Here is a 21,883-nt window from a genome sequence, read left to right as displayed (position 1 = left end):
CATGGTATTTGCTTCAGGGACATATGAAACAATAAATAAAACCTGAGCTCACAAGGTTACAACAAAAGAAAACATTGCACTTATTAACTTTAATAACATTTAATGCATTGTGCTCATTATGGGGCCGATTCATGGAATTTATTGCGCAGAAAATAGGGTACTTCCGTCCCGATCTGCGTGCGCAACCCTGTTCGCTGATTCATGAATCGAGTGCGCAGCATGTTTCCTTTCACGTGCGTGGATTTTGCACTGGCCTGGCACGCCTGTGTGAGCCACTGTGGGCCTTGCGCGAGAATACGAGCAGTGGGGGGGCGCGGCCTGCGCAGAGGGCTGGCAAGGGGGCTGAACACCAGAAATAGGGACTAACATGCGAAGAAGTGGGCGCCCCGAGGGACGACCTGCAAGCAGTCCCTTGCACTCCCACTATTGCGCGGCAAGAGACGTATTCATGGAATTGATTGTGCCATGTCTCTGTTGGGAAATTCCCGTTTTGAGGAAGTCATGGTAACAACAAGTATGACACAAGTGATCATAGTTCAAGGGTGTTTATTGAACAATGACTGCTGTATGCAGGTGGTTGGAAAAACAGCTAATCTAAACCTATATCTATGATGGGAGCAAGCGTCGACCATCAAACGAAAAATAAGGCAGTCCTAGAGGCGTTGTGTCAAAATAAAAAGTGCCTATACTCAGAAACGTATTGCCAAACCTCACAACTAATAAAAAAGGGGTTTGGGATAGTTCTCAAGAAAAGAAAGAAGTGCTCTCACATAATATGTCCTCGCTACCCCCTCGCAATCCCCTGACCGTGTGCTTCACGCTTGCCTCACGCCCTAACCCACGCAGTCCCTCACAATCCCTGATTGCGTCCTTCCTCGCCAGCCCCTGTTCATGGGTCTGCGCTTCCTCCTTGCACCCCTGACCGCGTGCTCCGCGTTTGCCTTGCTCCTAGCCCGGGTGGTTCCTCGTAATCCTTGATTGCGTACTTCATCGCGACTCCCTTCCTCGTGACCTCACAACTTCCTTGTGTTTCCTGACTGCGTGCCCCGCGCATTGCCTCACACTGCCCGCTTGTTCCCTCGCAATCTTTCACTGAGTGGTTCCTCACAACTCCCTTATCGTGTCCCTGACCGCGTGCCCCAACCATTGCCTCATGCTACCCGCGTGGTCCCTCGCACTCCTGGACCACATGGTTCCTCACAACTCCCTAACTGCGTGTCTTGCAACTTCCTCACGTTCCCTGTCCGCGTGTTCCGCACACTTCCTCGCGCCCCCCACCTCCATGACCCCTCCTGCTCCCACGCGCCCTCTGTTCTGCCCTGGTCACTGTTGGTCCTACTCTCCTGTTTTCTGCTGTATCTTTGCCTACTTATGTCATCACTGTCATTGCTGTTGTTATTTCCCCACTGACTGCTCTGTTTTGCTTACACTGCCAGTATTTCTCCTTATTTTCTTCTGTCATCTAGGTCCGCTTTTGCGGTTTTGCTTACACTGTTTGTATTTCTCCTTATATTCCTTCCTCATCTAGGATTTCTGTGTTGGTTTTTTGTGGTTTTTGTATTCGCCTCACTGACTGCCCTGTCCTATATTTTACTGCTGTGTGTTCCGTTGCACTCTTCCTTCCTCCAGGTTCTCATATCTCAACTGCTTTGTCCTTGTTGTTTTTGGTTTTGTCTTCTTAGCAAATCGTTCATTTAGCAAACTGTTCTACTATTGTCTGAGCTCTTGTCGTATTGGTCTACTGTCTCGTCCCTCTTTGTCTCGTCTGCTTGCACCCCTCCTGTGTCCTTCCCTAGTGGCTCCCTGTCCCCCTCCCTCCTACTCCCATTCTTCTTCTCTCCTCTCCCTACCTACTCTATGGGGCTCTCTGTTTCTCCTATCTTTTCTAACTGCTTCTCTATCCACTATCCTGCTCTCCTAACTAAATTTGGTAGGAAGAAGTTTAAAAAGGACATCCTGGTCTCCAATCCAGGCCTACCTATTTCTGACACCTATACCAATGATTCCTCCAGGCAAACCCTCACCCACATCCTTTTTGTCCTTCCCTTGCCAGACCAATGGCCTCTTCATATGTTCTCTGCGCTTTCTACTTGTGCTTTGAGAAAGCCCGGGAAAGGGCAAAACAATTGAATGTGCCTCTAAATATGTTGTATGTTGGCACTTTGTAAACCATTTGAATCTTGTGACCAGTGGCAGATTGAAGGAAAAGGGCCCAGTGGGCAGCACCTGACAATGGGCCCTAGGTGGGGCTGGGGGGGTAATGGAGGCAGAGCTTAGGGTGGGTGGAGTTGTGGTCACAAGTGCACAGTGGTGAACCTCGGGACAAACGTTCTTTTTTAAAAAATTAAGCTGTCCTTATTATATTTACCTCTGTTTAGGGGTCTGACTAACTGGAAACAGCTAGGCCCCCTGAGCAGGTTTTGCTCTCAATAGTAATATTAGATGATCAAGCCTGAAACTAATATTGGAAATGAACATGTTTGAAGGGCACTAGCAGCTTATCAAGACCACACAATTTCCTAGACAAATGGCTCGAAGAAGATTAGTTGGATCCAATGTTTGATGACTGACACATATGGGTGCGTGGCAGGGCAAGCCTTAAAAAGAAAATGAGAAGAAAAATGGGGGCCTTATGAACATGGGCAATGGGAAGACATCACATGGTGTGACTCACAGGATAATTCCTACAGCATGCAGATCCATTTTATGCATAGCCCGGTGTCCTTACCCCTTACACGTCAAATATCATTAAACATCACAGATGTAATTGAAGGAGTGCACCCAAACTATAGAGTTGTTACATATGAATAACAAAGTGTCCATTCATATATTGCACATCACAAAATTCTTTTGGTTTACACAGGAAAACCTGGCATGCAGGATGGGTAAAATAAAATAATCACATTCTTTTGCTTGACCTGTTTCTATAACAATGTGTATATACTGTTAGGTTATTGTATTATGTAATTTGTGTACTTTTCAAGGCATTGCTAGAAAATGATTTAACCTTTTGACTCCGAAACCTGAGCAAATACGGAAATTAAGTATACTTGGGAAGATATGTGGTGAAGTTCTTACTTCTCTCCCTGGGACAAAATACTGGTTTCACTACTTAAAGTGTGTAATCCCTGGCAAATCATGCAATCTCATCATGCCTGCGCTACCAACATTGGTAGCCCATAAAATCAATTCAGTTTGCAAATTTTGCTACGAAATAAAATCTACTCTCAAAAGTCAGTAAACTCTTGTCAATTATCATTCTTGTTTATTTAAGTAGTGTTTTTGCCAAACCACTACACATAGAATATATTCACATAAGATTTTCACCCAATAAAAATTGGTACTGATTTATCGACCTCGGAAGGATGAAAGGCAGGGTTTGCCTTGCCGGCCTTTGAGTCTTAGACCATCAGATCGCACACACAGTGCAGAAGTGAGAGCGTAACCCATTGAGCTACCTTGTTAGATATTAATAATATACTGTCCATTCATATAGTGCACAACATAAACTTCTCTTGGTTTACACATGAAAACTTTAAATCCAGGAGGGGAAAAATAAACATATCACATTCTTTTTGCTTGACCCATTTCCATAATGTATATACATTGTCGGGTCCATTTATTATGTGATGTGTACTTTTCAAGGCATTGCTAGGCTAATAAGTATTTAACCTTTTGATTACTAAACCTTAGTAAATACTGATATGAAGTATACCTGGGAAGATATGTGGTCCGGTTCTTACAGCGCATGGTGGGGCACAATCTGGTTTCACTACTTAAAGTGTATAATCCTGGGCAAATCATGCAATCTCATCGGGCTGATCTACCAACATTGGGAGCCCGAAAAATCAATTCAGTTTACAACTTTTCCTATGAAATATAATCTACTCTCAAGAGTCACTAAATTCTACTTAATGATAATTATTGGTTATTTAAATGTTGCTTTCCCCAAAACACTATACATAAAACATATTCACATACAATTATCACCCAACCAAAGATGGCACCGATTTATCGACCTCGGGAGGATGAAGGGCTGTGTTGGCCTTGCCAGTATTAGAGAATTTGACCTTCAGATCACACACATCACAGAAGTGAACGTTCAACCCACTGAAATACCTTGTTACATATGAAATATATAATGTCAATTCATATAGTACACAACAAACTCCCCTTGGCTTACACATTAAAACCTCTTAATGTTAATCCCAATGATGCCATAGAGTACTGAAGATCAATGTCACTGTTTGTAATGTTATTGTCTGTGATGTTTCTCATGTCAAGCCATACCATAGGAATTAGGGAGTCTGCATGTCTTTTGTTGTACAGCGCCTTCAAAAACCCAGGCAGGCCACAAAGAAAAATGGAACAGTCAGTGCCTTGGATTCCTAAGAGTCCTAATGTGTTATTTCACTGTGCTGTGTATAACTGCCTTTTGCCACAAATGATACCATAAGAGGTATGTTTGTATGTTGCTAACTGTGAGCGCCACAAACTGCTTCTGATGTGCCATTGCCACCGGGCCTAAAGTGGCCTGCAAAATTATTTTGTCACGGGAAGGTGACTCCCCCTATGTGGTGGAGGGGGCCGGGATGGGTTATAGCATGGGGCACAAAGGCTGGCAAAGGAAGCCCCCAAGGTTTGGGAATGGAGAGTGAAGGGGTGCAGCTTGGACAGAAAAATCTGGGCAGGGCCCCAGGGGACTGAAGTTGTGGGCCCAGCCAAAGTAACCCCCAAGGTCGGGAACAGGGGTTTTTTTGGGGGGGGGGCTTCAGAGTGGTACACAAAGGTCTAGAAAATGGAAGAGGGCCCCAGGGGAATGAGATAATAGACTCAGCCCCAGTGAATCAGAAGGGGAGGGGGAATGTTGCAGCGGGGGTTAGAAAGGAGAAGAAATGCCAGGAAATCAGGACAGGGCCCCAAGATATGGGTGTGGGGCTGGGCCTTTAAACCCCCAGAGCCCAGATCACAGCAACATGCGTTGTTGAAGTGTGCAATGCAAGCAGGCAGGAAGGGAGAGACAGGGGTAACACTTGGTTTTCCTGGCTGCCTGTGCGATCTGATGCTACAGAAACAAACTTCTCTCTTCTCTGCTGTGTCTCCTGGGCCTTCAGCATGCACGCACCTTCAGGAACGTGTACAGAGTGCAGATCCTGACTACCAGCACACTGCTAAATATAGGCCTGGTGGCCCTGGCAGCTCCTTCCTCCTTGTGGGAGGCACGTCCGCTGCACCTTCTCTCCACTCAGGCTCAGACTGGCCTATAGGCCAATAGGCCCATGGCCGAACCAAAAACACAAAATTATGGTGTGGGACAGTTTTTGGGGTCAAAGTGGGCCATTTTTTGGCCCATGTGGGTCAGTTTGTTGAGTTACTTCACTAGGCGGCTAGTAGTTTTGACCAGTGCTGCTGAATAAATATACTTTAAAATTCATAATTTGCACCACATTTTATCAAAAAACTCCCCCTTGGGTGCTATTCAAACAGTGTCTCAAAAGGAATGATTAGCCATTTGCTACGGTAGGCCACTTTTTCATTGGTGCCCGAGATCATTTTATGGCCCAGTCCGACCCTGGATCCACTGGCCCAAAAATTGAGGAAATTGAAAGGTGGAGTAGGAGCTGGAGCTTCTGCGTGTCTGAGAGACTGGCAAGGGGTGGGGCAGGACACAGGGGCCCACTCGCCGTTTGTCTGCATGGCGAGTGTTAAATCCGCCTCTGCTTGTGACACTGGACACTTGTAACCATTTGTGAAATGTGACACCTTGTAACTACTTCTAATCTGTGATCAATTGCAACGTCTTCTTGGTTTAGAACCAATAAAATAATGCAATTGAAATCTTATGGGTAGATCTGTCTACTTTAAGGTAAGCGCAAGCAACCCAACAAACACTTACCTGATAATGGCCCCCATCACACGTTTGCTGATCCAGAAACACCGGGGCCGGTAGGTTTACCAGCACCATTGTTTCTGGACCGGCAAACTACGGGTCTGTGGGCGGGTGCCGTTCCACCTGCCAGGGTCAGACCTGGCGGGCGGAACGGCGCCCGCCTGCAGATTTTCACGGAAGCACCGGCTTCGTCATTAATGGTGCCGGGGATCAACATTTTACCGGCGCCTGATTAACCGGACCGCCGGGGGCTGTAATACCCCGATGATTCCGGCAAGTGTTTCCACCGGACCCATAATGAGGGCCAATATCTAATAAAGGTTTCATTCTTAAAATACTGACTTCACTTTTTCTATTTATACATGAAGTGAACAGAGCTCTGGGGAGGAAAACAGGTGCCATCTTCCTGAGCCTGTGTCCTTGAGATACCCAAAAACTTAAAGCAATATTTGATTCATGAGACTCCTTTAATTGTAACAGTGAAGGAAACTCACTGTTGCGCTCATCATGGGATGTTTTTATTTATAAGCTGTATATACCTGCACAACGCGTTGAAGGGAAAGAAGTGCAATACTTTCTGTTTGCAAAGGCTAAGTGTTTGTTGACCAGGGATTCTTTTGCATTGGTTATTAACGGAGTATATAATGTGGGCCATAGAATAACCAGTCCAAATGAATGCACCAATCGCTGGCAGAGGCGAGCTTCAGGGCCTGCAGCTACGTAGATGGTCAGCGATTTGGTTGTAGTGAGTGTGTTCAGGGCAGAAGGCTTTGATACACGCCTGCACTGGGCCAAGAATGGTCCCTGAAAGGTCTGGTAGCACCTACAGCTGAGCATGAATAACCCATTGATCCACCTGCCTATCTGGATCCCAGCGGGGCCCAGCTACACTGCTATTCACGGGCGCCCTTCCAGGAAACACTTGGCATTTCCTTATTACGATTCTTACTGCACTTTCTTTTCCTTCGCTCGCCCATAGAAAAGTGTAAAGAGGTTTTTCGTTCTAACCCATTCCCACTCACTATTCTGGGGACGTCTTGACCTACAAAAAGTCTTTGAACTGTATTCAAGCGGAGATTCACAACACGAAGCAGTGTGGCTATGGGGCGGGCCGGCTACTTGATCAGACGCTGCTGATGCGCTCCCCAACGGGCAAGATCGCAAGTAAAGGACCATTTAGAAGTGCAGCAAAGATATGTGACCCCTAAGTCGTCATCCGCTGAGAACATGTATGTGCGTTCTGCTCACACTTAGTCTGACCCCTTCTCCAAAGGCAGCTTTTAATGCACAGGGGTCTAGACACTCTTGTCAGACACACAAACACACAACTGACTTTAATGCAAATATTAAATGGCAATTGTGACGAGAGAAGCACTCGAGGACGCCACACTTTAAGGGTAAACTTGTTGAGTGGAAGTCTCCCATTTTGACCCTCGGGATGCAATTATCCAGGTAGTTGGTGATCCAAGGCAGGACTATCTATTTTCATCTGAACTTGTAATCTTTGAATTGGTGTCTGATGGTTGACTGTATCTAGGCAGCCTGTAGATAAAGGAGTACTATGGCTGGTGCTGTATTGTATCAAGTCGTTTTAGAATATTCATATACCTGTTTGAGTGACAATCACATTGTTTTTCATAATGTAGGAGGTGCTTTTCACTGTAGAGTTGGGTGGTAGTTATCTTTTTAGAAGTGTAAGGAATGGTAACAAATGGGTCTGTAACTATCAGGTACCTTTGGGTCTGCAGTGAACTCTTTAGGCGAGGCGCTATGCTGACAGCATTTAGTGATGTCAGGATACTGCTTGAAACTACACATGCATTACAAAATTACTGGGTTACCTATGTTTTCCATGATCTGAGTAGTATTAATTAGCTCTTCAGTTGTAAAGGCATTGAATTCCATAAGTCTCGGGAGGATAGCGCAGCGCAACGCGCTCGCCTTGGAAGCAAGACGACACAGAGCAACACAGGTTTGAGTCCCGGGTCCGCGCTTAGAAACCTCTGGGTAATCAGCGCGGTATAAATAGCACATCATATCATAGCAATGATAAGCGGATGGCCCTGGTTTATGGTTGCTGCTCCATCTGATCATTTCTGGTGATCAATATAGGTTTCCATTTGGGCAAGTCTATCCTGAACGACCCAGCATGAAAGTTTGCCAGTTGCTATGGGTGTTGAGGTGATTGGTAGGTAGTTGTGGGTTGGTTAGTTATTTGTTAATTTCGAAAAACGTCTTTGGTCTTTTATTGTGCAGAAGAGATATGGTTGTGATAGTATAGTTGTTTTCTCTGTTACCATGGTCCCAAGGAAGCCCCTGCTATTAATTTTGCACACCAGTTTGTCATTCAGTGACTTTGATGTCCTCTCTGCATGTTTTAGATTGCTCTGGTTGGTCGATCCATTGCTTAAGATCCCCAACTAAAAGAATTTTTATTTGAGAAGGCTCGTACACTAGCCGGTAGCTCTGACCATTTCAGGAAAAGGAGGGGTTGACACCTCGAGGGCGGCAGACCACAAAAACGTAGTGGAGATGTTATTTTTGATGTAGCATTGGCATACTATTCAAAACTGGGAGAGGTCCGCATGCCAACCTGGGATAGCCTTGATCTCTCTGAATAGGCATGAGCTGCTCTTTCATCTCTTTTATTCGTTCTAATGGAGAGCATTATTTTATAGCCAGTTTGACTATATGGTATTTTTCAGTGAACCATATTCCTGCAATTCCTAAGAAGTGCACATTGAACTCTTGTAGACATTATTGGTATTTTTGATAGCAGATGTAATGTTAACTGTGCCTATTTTAAGAGATGTGATTTCCGATTTCTTAGGGCACAGATAACTTGTTTTATTGCTTTTTACATGTTAAATACAAAGTCTACAACCCCCCCACGCGTCCGTCCGTCCCCATATCCCAGGATGCATCAGAGCATTGCGTGAGTTCGCTGCTTTTCTCATTAAGCTTATTAACAAATCGTTCTCCGTTTTTCCAAGTTCCCATGCTCTGTAGTAGGTCTTAATCACAGATCTACCTCGGGTCCACACAATGAATCCCCCTCCCAGGATAGAATATATTGTATGTTTAGGCGTGTAGCTGAAGTAGGGTCTGCTATAATAGGTAAGGGAACCCTAGAATTTGGGAGGGGTTTAAACCATCGTGGACTTTCTGAGGTTATGTCCATTCCTCCTTGGCACAGTGCTCGGGGGACTTTCCTGAGCTGTTGGCTATGGGTAATGTACTGAGTTGCTTAGGGGTTGGGTGCATTGCTGGTCATGGGCAAGTTGTGGATTCTTACTGTCCTTGAGTAATCTCATACGGGAGGGAACCCACGTAGAATTAACAATTCCCATGACCTATCATCTAAGAGCAGGATTTGTACATTTCTGTCCCTACTTTTCCAGGATTTGTGCACACGCAGATCCATTTAATTTCACAGATGTGTGGCAGGAACGAGGATGTATGCCAGAAATCAAGAGAGTGCACTTGTTACCACTCTGAATATCTGTCTTAATGACTCTTGTATTTTCTTTGCAGGAGTTCTGCTGCAGGAGGAGAACATCGACACTATACTACTTCTGTACGTCATGTCTCTGCCAAGCTTCTTTCTACTGCTCTGTGGAACCCTGCTATTTGAGAGCGGAGCACTCTGGGAGCTCCTTATGCGGGGCAGTCCTCGACTTTGGCTCTCACTGCTGCTCAGCTGTGCCAGCTCGGTTCTCTACAACCTGTCCAGCTTCTTTGTGGTCAAGCAGACGTCAGCGGTCACCTTACACCTACTGGGGAATCTGGTAGTGCTGGGCAATGTGGTGGCATCCCAAGCCTTGTTTGGGGGACCAGTCAGCTTCCTGGGGGTGGCTGGCACAGCCCTAACTCTCTCTGGTGTCCTGCTGTATCAAAACTCTGCATCAGTGGCAGCCCTTGCAGCTTCTTGGAAAGAGCGACGGAAACAGTGACATAGGTGGGGTCAAGTTTATTGAATGAGAATTGGAAACGATCACATTGGTCAGGTCTGAGGAATTGCCATCGAACGAGAAACCGTGATACCAGGGGTATTAAGGACATCACTCGTGTACCAAACACAGGTGACGACAGTGGTAAGAAGGGAGGAATCCCTCACAGAACTAGACAGTAATGGTGGCATCTGTGGGGGTAGGGCAATACATTTTAGATCAAGGAACACAAATGATTACACCAGTGAGTTCAAGGGAATTGGTCATGGGGCAGGACATCTAGACAGCAACCTCGGTTGTCTGAGACGTCCACTAAGGAATGGAGAGCATAACACTGGTGGGGCTGGTGGACTCCCCAGTGGAACCAGAAAGGGAGGCAAAGGGATGAATGGGGTGGTGATTATCCTTATGTAGATGAGAAATCAATGTGGAGACACTTGTTGGGATGGAGAAATAGCTAATTGAAGGAAAAATGAAATGAGAGTAAACATGGAGGGTTGGAATGAAAAATAGATGGTGAAAGTGATGGGGGTCAGGAGAATCCCTCAGGGAACAATAACTGCTTGTAGTGGGGCGATGGACCCCCTTACAGAATGAAAAACAGAAGTGGCAAATATGCAGAGGGATGAAAAATGTCCTCACAGAATGAAATAAACGGAAAGAGTGGTAATGGTGGGGCAGATCACATCCTTCGTGGAATGAAAAACACATTATGAAAAGCAGAAGCAGGGACAGTAGTGGTGGATGGCAATGCCTTGTGGAATAGGGAAGAAAGTTTTAAGGTCCCTCGTAATGGGAAACCCAGATGGTAGATCCTATCGGATGATAAGAATCACTTATGGATTGTGAAATGAAGGTGGTGACAACAGTTGGGTCCAGGGACTCCTCAAAGCACAAATCTGTCTATCAAATCAATAGCACAAGGGATCACCTTCAAGAACTGAGGTTGACTGTACTAACACAGTTAAAAGAAAAGGCACCAGCATACAGGGGTCTCTTGTCTGTGCAGGGTCTTCATTAAAAGCACCTAAGCGGGGGCTTCCCACCCAAACACAGGTCTGGAGTTTTTGTGTGTCAAGTCTTTTCTGATGGATTTTTATATGTTTCATAGCCTTATTTCAAAAATAAAAACTAATATGAGGCATTCATAAATGGACATGAATAATTCAAAGGGAAGGTTTTTCGTGTAATATATAAAGTGCACTTGTGCTGTCAATAGATTTTGCACAAATAACTGCTTTAAAGGAACACCCAAAATATCCTTGACAACCTGCCACTTTGTCTGGTTTTGCTCAATTTACTGAGTCAGAGCGGGTTGTAAAGTACATTTTGTTTCCTTGTCACAAATAATAGATGAAGTAAAATTGTATTGCAAACGTTCAAACATCATTTGTGCCCTTCCACCCCTGCTCCCTACCACTTCACAATCCAGCTTGCACCTGTGACCCCAAGAATCCCTGGGCTGCAGGCATGCGCGCAGAGGTAGCGCGTAGTGGTGGCAGCATTAATGATGGCTCTTGTATGGGACAGGGGCAGCCTAATAAAAAAGGTTTCACCCAAGGCACTTTTTTAATTTTAATTTTATTGAACAAATTAAGCACTGGACTGTTTGTTTTAGAGCATGTTGTGGGAGAGTGTTTCTCGCTTTAACTTTTTTCTGGGGTTTCTAAATTTCCTTTTGCCTTTGTGCCACTAAACTGCTAGATTGGCAGATCGCTCTACCCTGGTGGTTTGAGGGGAAGGGACTACTTCTGTCTATCAAACTTCCCTTCATTTATTATTTTCCAGGAGTGGTAAAAGAGCTTTTTTAGGACCTGGTGTGATCGCACCCCTGCCTACCTCAGGGCTCCTGACCCTTCTTCTCACTACCCTCTTATCATTCTCCTATGAGACTGACGTACTTTTAGTTTTGACTTTTCTGAAAGGTCTAGTGATTGAAAACATATCTATATTTAAACCCGAACTAATAGTGTATTTGCTTTCGCATTCAAATCAGCAGACAGGGTACTCTTGCCCTTCTTTAATAAACAGGCATCAAATTCCACTAGATAAGTCTTTTCAATTCTTAGACTTTTACAAACACAATTCCAGCTCAACCATGAAACCCCATCATGCTGAATCGGCTTAATCCTAATTGAAGAGATGTTTGATTCCAAAATAGTCACAATTCATATCAATATTGTTCAGTCTTTAAAGGCACACTATACATTATTGCTTGACGGAAACCCACACACCTTAAGACTAGAGGCCTAACTGCCTTTCCATTTCATTTTAGAAGCATCCCAAAAGAGGTGCTAAAGCCCATAACTGAGTCCATAAATATTACCTCATGCCCAGGGAACCCGTCCCACCTTTAGAGTGAAAGACCTGCTGGGTGACCACCTGCCTTTCTTCTCGACCTCCATTAACGGCGTCTTTATCATGCCATAGTACCAGACCCACTCAAAACAGCTTGGCTCACACTACTTTTGAAAATCTCTCTGAACACCAGTTTATCAGCTAATTAACTACCCGTAAACTAATGCCCCACCCATTGCTAAAATGCTGAAAAGGATTGTTGCACTACAACTACAAAAGTTGGTAGAACTCCTGCATCACATAAAAGCAGCCCAGATTTTCACTTTACAGAGATAAGGGGCTCCGATTGATGTCAGGGAGAATCTGCTGAAGAAAAAAAAGATGGCTGTCAGGATTTCCCTATTCATTATGCTTGGCTTTTTGACGGCTTTCGAGATCCTTAAGCACCAAATCATCCTGAACTCTTTCATTGGTGGCCAACGAGTCAGTTACCAAATTTACAGCATTTTACCTCTTCTTAAATCAATACTACATTATTAAATAAAAAAAAGTTTTATTTGCATTAGAATAGACCATTCAGATCAATATGAAGAAACGAAGAGAAGCAAAACGACCACATTCACATATCCATGTCAAACAACCTCATACAAGTATAAACCTACTATCAATCGCAAAGTTGCTTATGACAATACGTTTTGTAAGCAGGCACAGGAATTGCAAGAGGAAGAATAGAGAGCCATAGTACTAAATCTGTAGACCCCCCGACTGTCGGTTGTCACATATATTCATCGGAGCACTCCCCTACTGCACCAAACGACTCCACAGCATAGGATTGGCTAGTGAAATCACAGGGCATTGCTACCTTTGGTGACACCTGATCGACATGTATGATTTCCGGTGGTCGTTGAGTAATGCAATGTGGAACAGAGCTCCAAAGGTTGGCTTCTGGAACCGAAGAATTCCTGCATTTCCACTGAAGGGAATGAACTGTAGTTATTTTGCAAACAGTCCTCATTCCTAAACAGAGAGAATGCAGTGGGCAGCTTCCTGTCTGATGACATTCCTGTGGGTAACGTGTCAGTTTCTTCTTTAGGTGCCCTGCAGTGTTCCCAAGAATACAAGGGATGTTTCAGTTTCCTAAGGGATTCTCGTATTAGCGAAATTAGAGTTACAGCTCACTCTTGCGCCAGGTTCCACAGGGTTCTTGCACATTGGAGCTTAGGAAGATTCCAGCAGATATTTTAAACTGTAGAAACAAACGGTAGTGTGTTTTTGTTTTCTTTGGAGATGTTGACAGACGTCCTACAACAAAACACCCGGGTACCACTAAGCTCCTTTTGAGCCACCTGCCCTCCAGATGGGATCCAATTTGGGCCTGTGATTGTCTGCCCAGAACCCTGAAATCACGGGCAGGAGATGTGACAGAGGCCTGTGCTTTTATGGGATCACAGCCACTTTCTGTCAGACACTCAGTGGCTGTAGTAAGGAGAAAGCGCTTGGTAGCTTCCAAGTGGGGGTCTACCCAAGCACATCTTTAACACAACCATCTGGCTACTATTCCTGAAGAAGCAAAATAAGCCTCTCCTTTTTGAGCAGGAAGAAACGTCCTCATTAAATATGGAATTGACCTCTTGGTTAGGGCACTTTGTAACGGGTATTTGCCACGCAAGTATTCACATCCACTCCAGGCTGCTGGGACCTGCGTAGGTGCCAGCCAGTGCTTCACAGGGATGGCAAAGGGTTTCAGGCCACCCGCATTGCCTCAAAAGAGTTAATGTTTCCCAGGGACTTGACCAGACGATACACAAATCTTAGTCTGAATGTTTCATAAGCACATTTGTTGCAAGGTGGTACATGGACCTAAATATGATTCAAGGTATGTCATGAACAGTTGTCACAACCATAGTGAAATCACAGTTTAATCCATGTGGCTTCCAAGCCATTAAAATAGCCAATCAGAATGTCCCAGAAATGCAGCAAACTCTTTGATGTTTTCTTACTAGTTTCCTGTCCGGTGAGTTGGCTATACTGCTCTGCCTTGCAGGAAATGGAACAGCCCCCATCCACCCCGCAGTCCTTGCAGCCATGAGCAGTGCCATACACATCTACTGAGCCCTCATTTTGCTGAATTAAGGAGATTCCCCAGGGGAAAGCCTGCCCACAAATGCATCTTCCAGGTCTGGCTGCTTCACAGAGACTCCCCACCACCTCCCAGGCAACTGTACAACTCCACACTCCCAATTCCCTAAAACATCCATTTGTGGGATTCATTTTGTTCTTCCAAATGGTTATTGCTATGGGCTGCACTAGGTAAGCAATGGCGCAGCTTGCTTGGGACATGTGGACCGATATGCTGGGTTCCTGCATGCCCATGAAGTTCTCACCGTCCAGCTCGAACGCGTAATGGCTGGAGAATATGCAGTTGCAGTGAAAAGCTAGAGAAAGCCACATTGTACGCATTTCTCTTCATCTGAATTCCTGAGAATGCTAGAAGATGAGGGAACTCCACTTAAGGGAGTACACCAGACTTTTAAAAAAAAATATTCTTTTCATTAGCATTTTCAACAAAACAAACATAAGAACGACACCATGCTGATAATCCACAACAGGCTAGCAGCTGCACGCGTTTCAAACAAAGACTGAGAGGCAAACGATCAAGTCCCAGTGCCCACAGTGCCATCAAATGTCTCTGTGCGTAGGGCATCTATTAGTCTCTTCCCTGTAGGCTTGTGTCTGACGTACCCCTCCAGGCGACCCGACCTATGTTTTTCTGCCTGCGTGCAACCGAGCCAGGCTAAACTGGCTAAACGTCTGAACATTTAACCAACAAAACAAATGCATGCCAAACCCCCTGCCATCCGCCTCCCAAGTCTTCTCTTTCCCCCCCGCCAGACCCTATTCCTTAATACAACCATGTCCTCAGCCCCTCTACTTTGCAGTGCAGGATTCACGGTGGCTTATCATCTCAGGGCGCAAACATCTTCTGCACCAATGCATTCCATGCAACAACATCCATGCTGGTTTCCCTCACGCCTCTATACACTGCCCTGTGCCACACCACTGCTTCTGCTTCTGCCCACTTCCAAAGGTCCCCCCACCTCGCCTCTATGTGGGAGTCCCCTGGTGAGTTCCAAGCCAGCGCTATTCTGCGCTTCTTTAAGATAAAGATGAGGTCTTTCATCTTTGCTAAATGCGCTTCTGCGCACCGCCTCGAAAACAGCCCTGCAAACATGCCTCTGGAGGAGACTTATGCATTGTTATTCCACACTTGGAGGCTTCATTCGCAGTATCCTGCCATAACACCAATTACTGGGCATGACCAAAACATATGCAATATATCTGCAGACGTGACCATGCATCTTGGGCAGCTCTGCTCTCCCACTCCCGGGATCCGTGAAATAGCTCTTATTAATAGTCAAGTAAGCCCTGTGTGTAATGAATTGCTGCAACTGTTTGAATCTAGCGTTCCTGGACACCCTACACGCATACGTCAATACCCAGGCCCGTGCCCCATCCGTGAAGGCCCGGCCCATCTCTTCTTCCCATTTGGCCCGGTTTATGAGATCAGTCCCACAGAGTGAGTCAGTTATCAAACCATAAAGTCTAGAAATGACGTGGCCCTACTCCGTCAGGTCATATAGGGTGTCCAGCATATTATCCCCTCTCTAATATCCGGCCATCTGGTCACAATCGCACTGGTCACCCTATTGTATGTTAAGTATTGCCCTTGTGGTAGACCATAAGTCTGTCAGCTCAGGGAAGCCCAACATGACCCCCTCCTTGCATAGGTCCCCTAGGGTAATGACTCCATTCGGCTCCCAACAGTCGAATGTTGCGGACCACTTCTCGGCTCCCTCCACTGATTGCCGCCAAGGATACATTAACAGAATACGGGTCTCGCTTGCCCACCAGTCTCCACAATCTGTCCCACAGCTTCCTGCCCAGCGAGACCAATGCCGATGTTCCCAACCGACCAGCACCAGTCACCCAAAGCACCTCCCTAAGAAAAAATGGCGTCACTTCCCTCTGCAGCAGCTCAGCGTCCATGGAAACCTCCTCAGCCAGCCAGGTTACCACGAACTGCAGTTGTCCGGCCAGATAGAATGCCTCAAAGTGTGGCCACTTAGTTCCCCCTTCCTTATGATCCCTCCTGAGAGCCCCCAACAATAATAGACACCTTTTCCCTCCCCAGATGAATCCTCTCACGGCTTACGGAAAAACAATCTCAAACGGTACATTCACAAAGTTGTATAATAAATGCAGTAAAACAACCATTTTGAGCAGTGCTGTGCGACCCATCATGGACAACAGGAGAATCCGCCAGCACCCCATTGATTTCTCAACACTTCAGAGAGCCCTCAGTGTATTAGCTTCATGTTCCCTCCCAGGGTCTGATAAATCTTCACTCCTAAATATCAAAAGGAGTCCACCGCCCACTGGATCTCCAAGTTCGGTAGGTGCCGCCGATCCAACGTTGCTAGACCTGCCAGCGGAAACAGCTGCAATTTTTCCCTGCTTATAGTTATGCCACATAGCTGCGCAACGCCGGCCAGTGCTTCCAGCATGTAAGGTAGGTAGGATTCCGTGTCCTCGTGTAAAGCAGCATGTCAAAAAAGGAAACCACGTGCGAATGGCCCTCTATCAGTATGCCTGCATCCCTAAAATCTGCTCTCTAAGGAAGGCCGCTAGCGGCTCCAGTGCCATTATGAACAGCATGGGGGAGAGCGAGCACCCCTGTCTGGTCCCCTTACCCAGTTCCCATGCCTCCGAGATATGCCTCCCAGTCTTTACTCATGCCAGTGGCTTCTCATACAGTAAGTGTACCCATTGTGCAAACCGTGGCCCCACCCCAAAGCGCTGTATCGCTGCATGTAGCCAGTCCCATCTTACTGAGTCAAACGCCTTTATGGCGTCAAGCGAGGCCACAGCGTATTCCTCTTTCCGCTTCCCTAGTATCATCTATTATGTGGTCGAGCCGGGACAGGTTCCAGGATGTATTCCTCCTGGGGACATACCCAGTCTGGTCAGAGTATGTCAAGGTGGCAATTACGCTCCTCAGCCTGTTGACCAACATAGCCGCCAGAAGTTTGCAATCCCGGTTGACCATTGAAAGCAGTCTGTATGATCCACACTTTAGCAGCGGTTTGCCCTGTGTCATTATCGGCACTATGATGGATTCGCAGCGGCAGGCCGGCAACTGACCCGCCTCGTATGCCTCCTCCAGCATCCGCAAGAGGTGCAGCGCGAGTTCACCCGTGGACTCCCTGTAGAATTCCTCTGGGTGTTAGTCCGCACCCGGCGACTTGCCTGAGAGCAGCATGCGCACTGTGGCCTGCAGCTCCTCTACCGTGAACAGAGCATCAAGCATCTCTTCCTGTTCCTGCTCCAAACAAGGCAAGTCAATCTCCGTCCATATCTCGGTCAAGTCCCTTCCATTGTCCCTCTCCTCAGCGGCATATAAGCACCAATAATATCTGCTAAAGACCTCATTAATCTCACTCTGGGCTCTACATTCTTCCCCATACTTGTCTTTTATGGAACATAACATATATGCCTTTTCTCCTCTGCCTGACACAGCCAGGCAAGCAACTTTCCTGGTATACCTCCACGTATCTGCCATAGTGGTGCTTGCCCAAACGTGCCCAGGCTGCCATGCAGTCCTGCCGGAGCTCAAGCAACTTCTTGCACCCAGCCGCTCATTCCTCCTCCCCCGCCCCCACAGCTCCTCTTTTTGTGCCTCCACGCCAGTAACATCCCACAGCAGGCACTTCCGTATTCCTCCCATCTTCCCAATTGCTTCCCCTCTCATCACCACCTTGAAGGACTCCCACAGAGTTCCCGCACTATTTACAGGGTAATTCATAGAATTTCGCAGAAAAGTGTCGCAAGCGGCTGGCGCAGTGTCCGCGTGCGATTGTCTGCGCCAGGCACGTGCGCTAAAACCGATTTCCGCGCACAGCGTATTCATGGATTTCAGGCTCCCAAACCAGCCGTGGCGCAGAGTATCGCAGCGACCCTGCAGCAGCGCCAGTAACGCCCCCAAGAACGCCCTCGCGCAAGGAAAAGCCATCAAAATCGCTAAATCATCGCAAAGGGCTGCGCTAACCCTGGACCAGTTTACAGGGCTGCCAAACAAGGAACGCAAAGCGGGTAACGTTCATATCAGGGGTACGGGGGAAGTTTTACACGCGATTAGCCAGAGTACGTGTATTACAGGGGTACGCGGGCAGTTTTACACGCGATTGCCCAGGGTACGTGTATTACAGGGGTACGCATGAAGTCTCACACACGATTAGCCAGGGCACGTGTATTACAGGGGTACGCGGGAATTATCAAACGCGATTTGGCTGGGTACGTGTATTACAGGGGTACACGGGAAGTTCTACACGCGATTTGTCTGGGTACGTGTATAACAGGGGTGCGCGGGAATTATCACACGCGATTTGGCCAGGTACGTGTATTACAGGGGTGCGTGGGAAGTTACACAAGCGATTAGGCTGGGTGGGTCCTCACAGGTGTTCCCTGTACACCCTCCACGGCCCCTGCAGGCAGCCCACAAAACAGGGGACTACCCTGCACACCTGCTCATGTCCCCTTGCACCCCCACCCCCCAGCAACCAGGGGCAGCCTCCACCAGGCCCCCACCCATGTCTCCCACCACCCCCACCCCCCAGCAGTGCAGGGGCAGCCTCCACCAGGCCCCCACCCATGTCTCCCACCACCCCCACCCCCCAGCAGTGCAGGGGCACCCTCCACCAGGCCCCCACTCATGTCCCCTTGCACCCCCACCCCCCAGCAACCAGGGGCAGCCTCCACCAGGCCCCCACCCATGTCTCCCACCACCCCCACCCCCCAGCCACCAGGGGCAGCCTCCACCAGGCCCCCACCCATGTCTCCCACCCCCCCCACCCCCAGCAGTGCAGGGGCAGCCTCCACCAGGCCCCCACTCATGTCCCCTTGCACCCCCACCCCCCAGCAACCAGGGGCAGCCTCCACCAGGCCCCCACCCATGTCTCCCACCACCCCCACCCCCCAGCATCCAGGGGCAGCCTCCACCAGGCCCCCACTCATGTCCCCTTGCACCCCCACCCCCCAGCCACCAGGGGCAGCCTCCACCAGGCCCCCACCCATGTCTCCCACCACCCCCACCCCCCAGCAGTGCAGGGGCAGCCTCCACCAGGCCCCCACCCATGTCTCCCACCACCCCCACCCCCCAGCAGTGCAGGGGCACCCTCCACCAGGCCCCCACTCATGTCCCCTTGCACCCCCACCCCCCAGCAACCAGGGGCAGCCTCCACCAGGCCCCCACCCATGTCTCCCACCACCCCCACCCCCCAGCCACCAGGGGCAGCCTCCACCAGGCCCCCACCCATGTCTCCCACCCCCCCACCCCCAGCAGTGCAGGGGCAGCCTCCACCAGGCCCCCACTCATGTCCCCTTGCACCCCCACGCCCCAGCAACCATGGGCAGCCTCCACCAGGCCCCCACCCATGTCTCCCACCACCCCCACCCCCCAGCCACCAGGGGCACCCTCCACCAGGCGCCCACCCATGTCTCCCACCACCCCCACCCCCCAGCAGTGCAGGGGCAGCCTCCACCAGGCCCCCACCCATGTCTCCCACCACCCCCACCCCCCAGCCACCAGGGGCACCCTCCACCAGGCCCCTACCCATGTCCAACCCATGTCTCCCACCACCCCCACCCCCCAGCCACCAGGGGCAGCCTCCACCAGGCCCCCACCTATGCCCCCTTGCACCCCCACCCCCCAGCAGTGCAGGGGCAGCCTCCACCAGGCCCCCACCCATGTCTCCCACCACCCCCCAGCCACCAGGGGCAGCCTCCACCAGGCCCCCACCCATGTCCCCTTGCACCCCCACCCCCCAGCAGTGCAGGGGCAGCCTCCACCAGGCCCCCACCCATGTCTCCCACCACCCCCACCCCCCAGCCACCAGGGGCAGCCTCCACCAGGCCCCCACCCATGTCCAACCCATGTCTCCCACCACCCCCACCCCCCAGCCACCAGTGGCAGCCTCCACCAGGCCCCCACCCATGTCCCCTTGCACCCCCACCCCCCAGCAGTGCAGGGGCAGCCTCCACCAGGCCCCCACCCATGTCTCCCACCACCCCCAGCCACCAGGGGCACCCTCCACCAGGCCCCCACCCATGTCCAACCCATGTCTCCCACCACCCCCACCCCCCAGCCACCAGGGGCAGCCTCCACCAGGCCCCCACCCATGTCCCCTTGCACCCCCACCCCCCAGCAGTGCAGGGGCAGCCTCCACCAGGCCCCCACCCATGTCTCCCACCACCCCCAGCCACCAGGGGCAGCCTCCACCAGGCCCCCACCCATGTCCCCTTGCACCCCCACCCCCCAGCAGTGCAGGGGCAGCCTCCACCAGGCCCCCACCCATGTCTCCCACCACCCCCAGCCACCAGGGGCAGCCTCCACCAGGCCCCCACCCATGTCTCCCACCACCCCCACCCCCCAGCAGTGCAGGGGCAGCCTCCACCAGGCCCCCACCCATGTCCAACCCATGTCTCCCACCACCCCCAGCCACCAGGGGCAGCCTCCACCAGGCCCCCACCCATGTCTCCCACCACCCCCCAGCCACCAGGGGCAGCCTCCACCAGGCCCCCACCCATGTCCCCTTGCACCCCCAGCAACCAGGGGCAGCCTCCACCAGGCCCCCACCCATGTCTCCCACCACCCCCACCCCACAGCAGTGCAGGGGCACCCTCCACCAGGCCCCCACTCATGTCCCCTTGCACCCCCACCCCCCAGCCACCAGGGGCAGCCTCCACCAGGCCCCCACCCATGTCTCCCACCACCCCCAACCCCAGCAGTGCAGGGGCAGCCTCCACCAGGCCCCCACTCATGTCCCCTTGCACCCCCACCCCCCAGCAACCAGGGGCAGCCTCCACCAGGCCCCCACCCATGTCTCCCACCACCCCACCCCCCAGCAGTGCAGGGGCAGCCTCCACCAGGCCCCCACCCATGTCTCCCACCACCCCCACCCCCCAGCAGTGAAGGGGCACCCTCCACCAGGCCCCCACTCATGTCCCCTTGCACCCCCACCCCCCAGCAACCAGGGGCAGCCTCCACCAGGCCCCCACCCATGTCTCCCACCACCCCCAGCCACCAGGGGCAGCCTCCACCAGGCCCCCACCCATGTCTCCCACCCCCCCCACCCCCAGCAGTGCAGGGGCAGCCTCCACCAGGCCCCCACTCATGTCCCCTTGCACCCCCACCCCCCAGCAACCAGGGGCAGCCTCCACCAGGCCCCCACCCATGTCTCCCACCACCCCCACCCCCCAGCATCCAGGGGCAGCCTCCACCAGGCCCCCACTCATGTCCCCTTGCACCCCCACCCCCCAGCCACCAGGGGCAGCCTCCACCAGGCCCCCACCCATGTCTCCCACCACCCCCACCCCCCAGCCACTAGGGGCACCCTCCACCAGGCCCCCACCCATGTCCAACCCATGTCTCCCACCACCCCCACCCCCCAGCCACCAGGGGCAGCCTCCACCAGGCCCCCACCCATGTCCCCTTGCACCCCCACCCCCCAGCAGTGCAGGGGCAGCCTCCGCCAGGCCCCCACCCATGTCTCCCACCACCCCCACCCCTCAGCCACCAGGGGCAGCCTCCACCAGGCCCCCACCCATGTCCCCTTGCACCCCCACCCCCCAGCAGTGCAGGGGCAGCCTCCACCAGGCCCCCACCCATGTCTCCCACCACCCCCACCCA

At 50.4% G+C, this 21,883-nt stretch overlaps 1 protein-coding gene across 1 annotated transcript in view; it reads left to right on the top strand.

Annotated features, from left to right (window-relative positions):
- The window catches only part of LOC138513855 (solute carrier family 35 member E4-like), an 85,990-nt gene extending 75,099 nt beyond the window's left edge, over positions 1–10,891 (top strand). The window contains exon 2 of the mRNA XM_069628967.1: positions 9,425–10,891. Within this exon, the coding sequence (XP_069485068.1) occupies positions 9,425–9,843 (419 nt within the window). The 3' untranslated portion in view covers positions 9,844–10,891. The remainder of the gene's footprint in view (positions 1–9,424) is intronic.
- The last annotated feature ends 10,992 nt before the right edge of the window (positions 10,892–21,883 follow it).

The sequence above is a fragment of the Ambystoma mexicanum genome, chromosome 12 (genome assembly GCF_040938575.1).
Source record: "Ambystoma mexicanum isolate Mex_15411 chromosome 12, UKY_AmexF1_1, whole genome shotgun sequence".
NCBI classification, from domain to species: domain Eukaryota; kingdom Metazoa; phylum Chordata; class Amphibia; order Caudata; family Ambystomatidae; genus Ambystoma; species Ambystoma mexicanum.
Note: the sequence above shows the minus strand (reverse complement) of the source record. Positions and strands in the feature narration are given on the sequence as shown.